Source organism: Babylonia areolata, chromosome 5, assembly GCF_041734735.1.
Source record: "Babylonia areolata isolate BAREFJ2019XMU chromosome 5, ASM4173473v1, whole genome shotgun sequence".
Classification (NCBI taxonomy): domain Eukaryota; kingdom Metazoa; phylum Mollusca; class Gastropoda; order Neogastropoda; family Buccinidae; genus Babylonia; species Babylonia areolata.
Window position 1 is genome coordinate 25,796,185 of NC_134880.1, and position 7,500 is coordinate 25,803,684.

Genomic DNA, 7,500 nt, shown 5'->3' on the forward strand with positions numbered 1-7,500 from the left:
AGTTTCAGTTTCAGTAGTTCAAGGAGGCGTCACTGCGTTCGGGCAAATCCATATACGCTACACCACATCTGCCAAGCAGACGCCCGACCAGCAGCGTAACCCAACGCGCTTAGTGAGGCCTTGAAAAAAAGAAAAAAGAAAAAAAAAGAAGAAAAAAAAGAGAGTTAATAAATAATAGATAAATACATAAAAAAGAACTACTACTAATAATAATAATATGTATAAGACGCAAAAACTTGATGAAGTCAACTATAAGTGTACAAAAAAAAAAAAACCCAAAAAACCAAAAAAACCCAACCAACAAAAAACAACAACAAAACTAAATAACTGAATAATAATGATAATAATTAAAAAATAAAGTAATAATAATGATAATGATAATAAAAGAAGACCAGAGTACAGTCCGCACACCTGCACAGGTAACTTGGTCAACCTCTGCAGGTAGTTCTCGTAGTCCGGCAGCGTGGAGAAAGGCATGATGGCCTGCATGCGGCCAGGGTCCGTGTGCACACCCTCCAGAAAGTTGACCGAGTTCACTGCAAAATAGCTGTCCGGGACACACAGAGCAATACCACTACGTCAGTTAGAAGTTTATTATTTGGAGAGAGAGAGAGAGAGGGGGGGGGGGAAGAGAGGGTGGAGGAAGAACAAGACAAAAAAAGGGGGAAAAAAAGAAAAAAAAGAAGAAGGTATTTTGTTCAGTGAAGAGGAACGGGTGTGGTGCCGTTAAGTCCTAGAACTGCTTTTATCCTAACTTGCAGACAGAAATAGTTTTTTTAAAAAAAATTTTAGTTTTATTTTATTTCATTATTATTATTATTATTATTATTATTATTATTTTTTTTTTAGGATAACGGCAATGCTGGAGGTTAGCGGCACCACACACATGCATGAGCATGCATATGCTTCTTTTCTCTTAAAAAAAAAAAAATTCAAAAACCTTTTTTTTTTTTTACATAGAGCCCTCTAGCAAAAGAGAAGAATGAGATTAGAATATGCACGAAAATGATATAGAATAATTGAAGTACACATAATACATTTCCTCTTGTTTTTACGCAAAGCCCTTTGGCCACGATGAAAAAGAAAGACAGAAAAATATTTAGAAAAAAAAAGAATTACTGAAGTACAAATGATGCATTTCTTTTTTCTCCAAGTCTGCCCCAAATGAAAACAATAAAAGAAAGAGAATACTAAAAAAAAAAAAAAAAAAAAAAAAAAAAAAAAGTACAAACGATACTGTGACCAGCCAGAAAAAAAAATCACACCATCGCCATATGCGCGTACAAAGATTTTTGAGATGGCGAAATAATGCATTCACAAATATCCATATGCGCTGAGCATTTACCCACGCACTATGTGAAATAAAACATGTACACCATGATTTGTTGCTTCATATGAGGATGACGCAATGCTACATTCAAGAATTCGTGTTATGCACTGCTCGCATTTGCGACGAAGTCATATTGGCGTGTGCATATACGTATTAAAATTTGAAATTTTTGTATGCCCAATTGCAAGCATGGGGTTTTCCTGACTCATTGCTAAAAGAGTAAAAGCATAAATACTCTACAGTACATTCAACTTCCAAACAGATTTTTATTTGATAAAGCAAGATCAGTGACAATGACATGAGAGAGAGAGAGAGTGAGAGAGAGAGACAGAGACAGAGACAGAGAAAGAGAGAGAGAATGAGCGAGAGAGAGAGAGAGAGAGAGAGAGAGAGAGAGAGAGGGGGGGGGAGAAACAGAGAAACAGAGACAGAAGTCCAGCACAGCATTTCTCCCGTTGACTGCTGGAAAAAACAACAACCAAAAAAACAGTGGAAAATGATGTTTCAAGTCATAAATAAATATCAACACTCAGTCCAAAACTGAGATAATAGTCTTGAGATCAGCCACAATCAAGATCAAATGCATGACTTTTCAGCCTTCCTGATTTATTCCCCCTCTTTTCATGATGTCATCAATGACGTAACTATGGACGTCGGTACTACGTCTTAGGGCAGTGAAAGGGTTTTGACCCACCAACAAAGAGGATACATACTGGACACACCCTCCACCGGACTCCACACAAGACATTTAGAGCAAAAAAGATCTGTTAATAATTTCACACCGTCCCTTGGGGACTTGCTCATTTGTTTTTAAACAGTGTTTTATAAGGAACATGTCACAATACAACACAGATATCGATGAATAGGACAACAAGAAAATCTTACATAAAGTCCTGTCCTGATACATGCACATACTGAATATGTGACGGATGTCATCATAACTAGAAGTTAAGATGTGAACATACATGAATTTTGAGCAACACACACACACACGCGCGCGCGCGCACACACACACACACACACACACACACACGCATATTTATATATTTACATATATATATATATATATATATGTACACATACATACACATATACATACTCCTGCATATATATAGACACATATACATACACATAAAAAAGAGGGAATTGTCTGAATTAGGGATCGAATCGTCGCTTTGAGTAATAATCTTAAGAACAGTTTCAAAGATGCTGACATTTATTTCAAGACTAAAGGAGGTGTTACCAAATAGTAAGTTATGTACAGTGATATGTTCTTGTGGGAGATTATGAATAGTTTTTGTTCTATGTATGCTGTGATTCAGGCAGTGCAATAGAAAATGCTCAGCTGTCTCTTGCGGAAAACTGCAAACACAGGATGGATCATTCCTTATATGTCTGTTATACAGGTCAGAGTTTAAATCGCCCATACCAGGTCTCAGACGACAGTGAATAATTTGTTCTTTCCTTTTACCCAGATAATAATATGGTGGGACTGTAGTGTCTGTAGAGGAAAGGTAGCGTTTCAGTTGACTGAGAGACTGGGTCTGTTGAACAGACTTGCTCATTCACTGAACAAAAAAAAAAAAAAAAAGAAAAAAAAAAACAGACTCAAGTCACGCACCTGTTCCAGTGTGCTCCTGCCAGGAAGGTTTGTAGGTAATCAAGGAAGATATCATAATCCAGCTGCTGGTCTTTGGTCAGCTGATCTCTGTCGATCCTTTGCAGACGATGCAAGAACTGCTCCACTGTATTCTGCAACACACACACACATACACACACACACACAAACACACACATTCACACACACACACACAACGCACGCACGCACGCACGCACACACACACACACACACACACACACACACACACACACACACACACACACACACACACACACACACGCGCGCGCGCGTACTCCACACGCAGACAGGCCGAAAACACGTCGTATCGAAAATAAAGCACACAGTCGTCGCTTTCAGAAAAGTCATCTCATGATTTTGTGTACAAATCAACACCCACCCACCCCCAAACATAATAAATACCCATTTTTCTGTAGCCATACACACAGTAATCATAAGAGATAATACACAACAATCTTCCTCTGCTCATACACACAGTAATCGTAAGACATAATACCTACCACAGTAAGAGTGTGGGCCAAGCGGTAACGCGTCCGCCTAGGAAGCGAAAGAATATGAGCGCACTGGTTCCATTCCCATAGTCGCCAGTATTTTCAACCCCATCCACTAGACCTTGAGTGGTGGTCTGGATAAGACGATAAGCCGAGGTCCAGTGTGCAGCACGCAATTAGCGCACGTAAAAGAACCCACGGCAACAAAAGGGTTGTCCCTGGTAAAATTCTGGAGAAAAATCCACTTCCACAGGAAAACAAATAAAAATGAAGGCAGAAAAAAAAACATACAGGAAAGAAAAAAAGGGTAGCACTCTCAGTGTAGCGACGTAACGCTCTCTCCCTGGGGAGAGCAGCTCGAATTTCACACAGATAAAACTGTTGTGACAAACAAAGTAATACAATACAATACAATACAATTCAATACAAACCCACCTGTCTCTACTCATCCACAGAGTAATCGTAAGACATGATACACACCCACCTTCCTCTGGTCATACACAGTGTATGATAGTCAGTCGTGTCCGACTATGACTATCATTACAGCAGAGGAGGCCACTGCCGCCCCAACTATCTGGGTCAGAATTTGACTACAGTGGAGAATGTCTTGCCCACGTTACATCACCACTCTCTCGGCCAAGAGTGTTTTTAGGACAGTCGGCATTGGGATGGTTTCCAAAAGGCCAGCTAGCCCCCAAGGCTGCAGCACTAAGAGCCAGCGCAATCTTGCCTCCTAGTTTGAGAGCCATAGTCCTTCACAACAACCTTCCTCTGCACATACAGTACTCGTAAGACATAATAGATACTCACCTTCCTCTGCTCATACACAGAGTAACCGTAAGACATAATAGATACTCACCTTTCTCTGCTCATACACAGAGTAACATAAGACATAATAGATACTCACCTTTCTCTGCTCATACACAGAGTAACATAAGACATAATAGATACTCACCTTTCTCTGTTCATACACAGAGTAACGTAAGACTTAATAGATACTCACCTTTCTCTGTTCATACACAGAGCAATCATCAGACATAACAGATACTCACCTTCCTCTGCTCATGCAGAGAGTAACCGTAAGACATAATAGATACTCACCTTCCTCTGCTCATACACAGAGTAACCGTAAGACATAATAGATACTTACCTTTCTCTGCTCATACACAGAGTAACATAAGACATAATAGATACTCACCTTCCTCTGCTCATACACACAGTAACGTAAGACATAATAGATACTCACCTTCCTCTGCTCATACACAGAGTAACCGTAAGACATAATAGATACTTACCTTTCTCTGCTCACACATACAGTACTCGTAAGACATAATAGATACTCACCTTCCTCTGCTCATACACACAGTAATCGTAAGACATAATAGATACTCACCTTCCTCTGCTCATACACAGAGTAACCGTAAGACATAATAGATACTCACCTTCCTCTGCTCATACACAGAGTAATCGTAAGACATAATAGATACTCATCTTCCTCTGCTCATACACAGAGTAAGCGTAAGACATAATAGATACTCACCTTCCTCTGCTCATACACAGAGTAATCGTAAGACATAATAGATACTCACCTTCCTCTGCTCATACACAGAGTAAGCGTAAGACATAATAGATACTCACCTTCCTCTGCCCATACACAGAGTAATCGTAAGACATAATAGATACTTACCTGTCTCTGTTCATACACAGAGTAATCGTAAGACATAATAGACACTCACCTTTCTCTGCTCATACACAGAGTAATCATAAGACATAATAGATACTCACCTTCCTCTGCTCATACACAGAGTAAGCGTAAGACATAATAGATACTCACCTTCCTCTGCCCATACACAGAGTAATCGTAAGATTCCAGGTCGTCGTTGTGGCGAGTCTCCCCCACCGCCGTGGAGAACAAGGGAGCATCGCGCATGCGCCAGTCCCAGAATTCCGTCTCCAGACCTGTCAGCAGACTCGCCCCTTCCAAGCGATGTCCACCACTGCACTGGCTTGAACATGGTGCAGCGGCTGTAACAGAGAAAGAGAGGCTTTCTTCAGAGCACGTGCAGAGTAATCAGCATATGAAGGACTTTATTTTCAACACTGGTTACAAGTGCCACCAGCATATTTATATAGCGCCTGTTCTGTTCTGTGTCGTAAGGCGCAGAACGTAAGTATTCGTCAGTACTTGAAATTAAGAAGTAGTAGTAGTAGTAGAAGTACTAGTAGTTGTAGAATAACGGAGATGGTCTGTTCTATCATTATGAGTTCCTGAGTGCTGCACTGAGCAATGTGGTTCTTGTTTCACATCGACACTAGAAAGTTCTGGGCAGATGTATAACGCAGTCAGCAGTATCTGACTTCATGGGTAGGGGGTGATTGATGGTGTACCTCTGAAAAGCTTGTGGCTGGGGTACAGGCACCGCTCAATCGAAGCACATGTCTTGATACCAAAACCAGGTAAAACAAGTGATTTTTTGGGGGGGGTTAAATATTCAAAATGCCAATACGGAAATCCGTATAACAGAGATGTACCCCATCCATGACTTCTTGAACACATCTTTGGATACAGAATTCACTAACCTGGCTTCCTGCATTCCCTGATGTGGATGCAGCTGACGGCTATGGTGTTATCAGTCACTGAACTCAAGTGCACTCGCGTTTTTGGCATCAAGGCCGACGGGCGCAATAACCGAGTGGTTGAAACGTTGGACTTTCAATCTGAGGGTCCCGGGTTCGAATCTCGGTAACGGCGCCTGGTGGGTAAAGGGTGGAGATTTTTCCGATCTCCCAGGTCAACATATGTGCAGACCTGTTTGTGGCCGAACCCGCTTCCTGTGTATACGCAAGCAGAAGATCAAGTACGCTGGTTAAAGATCCTGCAATCCATGTCAGCGTTCGGTTGGTTATATAAACAAGAACATACCAAACATGCACACCTCCGAAAAACGGAGTATGGCTGCCTACATGGCGCGGTAGAAACGGTCATACACGTAAAGACCCACTCGTGTGCATACGAGTGAACGTGGGAGTTGCAGCCCAAGAACGAAGAAGAAGAAAGAAGAAGGCGCCAAGGCCAAGATCCGGGAGCTATGTGTGACGCCTACACTCCACAGACACTGATGCACGGTTCCTCACGCCTTCTTCCCAGTTCCGTAGACCTTTGTCCAGTCATTCTGGTTACACATAACTTGTTTGCTTTCCATTGTGTACGTTACTTGTTAGCTTTTCGGATTATATGGAAGAGTTTTTAATCTTTGTAATGCACCATTGCTACCAGAACGCTAAAAGAACACAAAGTTAGTCGCTTGCCAAAATTCGTTAAGAGACACACAGATCGCTATGTTGTAAGGCGTATAGAAATATACTGGGGACATAAAAAATACACGCAATAACGAGACGCAAAATAGTATATCATTTTCCATTTTTTTTAAGCTTTTGGTCATTGTCTTTAATATGGCCTTGTCTACACCGATACGCAATCATTTCCACTGGAACTGTAAACCAGCAACAAAGCCCATCATCGAGAAACCAAAACACCGTTTGTTTAGGTACACAGAAACATACGCCAATATGAAATATATAGAAGCAGCCAGCCACATTGTTTGGTATACACAAGCAGACACGTTATTCATAAACACATGTTGCCTGTATATGCATATCATATCAATTCTATTCACCGTGATGGCTTAAAAAAAAGGAAGAAATTAATGGGACATTGTCTCTTACCACACTGTTCTCTCATTTTGTTCATTTCGCGCGTGTGTGTGTGCGTGCGTTGCGTGCTTGCGCGCGCGCGTGTGTGTGTGTGTGTGTGCGTGGGGGAGGGGTGGGGGGTGGGGGTACTTCCTATATTTAACAGATGTTTGACCTCTGCATAAGCCCGGGGCTTGATTGCCTAAGATTGGCGGATAATTGCCTTGCTGAATGGTGTGTGTGTGTGTGTGTGTGTGTGTGTGTGTGTGTGTGTGTGTGTGTGTGCGCGCGTGCGCACCGAGTGTGTTGCTTGTGTCAAGTGACACGCTGTGTAGTAGGCTCCATTT

The 7,500-nt window shown here is 41.5% G+C and overlaps 1 protein-coding gene across 2 annotated transcripts in view; it reads right to left on the reverse strand.

Annotated features, from left to right (window-relative positions):
• LOC143282006 (uncharacterized) overlaps positions 1 to 7,500 on the reverse strand; it is a 37,364-nt gene that overhangs the window by 26,485 nt on the left and 3,379 nt on the right. For both annotated transcript variants that reach the window (XM_076587396.1, XM_076587397.1), the window contains exons 3-5: positions 5,295 to 5,485; positions 2,952 to 3,082; positions 412 to 547 (exon numbers count right to left, since the gene is read on the reverse strand). In XM_076587396.1, coding sequence (XP_076443511.1) covers positions 412 to 547; positions 2,952 to 3,082; positions 5,295 to 5,485 — 458 coding nt within the window. The remainder of the gene's footprint in view (positions 1 to 411; positions 548 to 2,951; positions 3,083 to 5,294; positions 5,486 to 7,500) is intronic.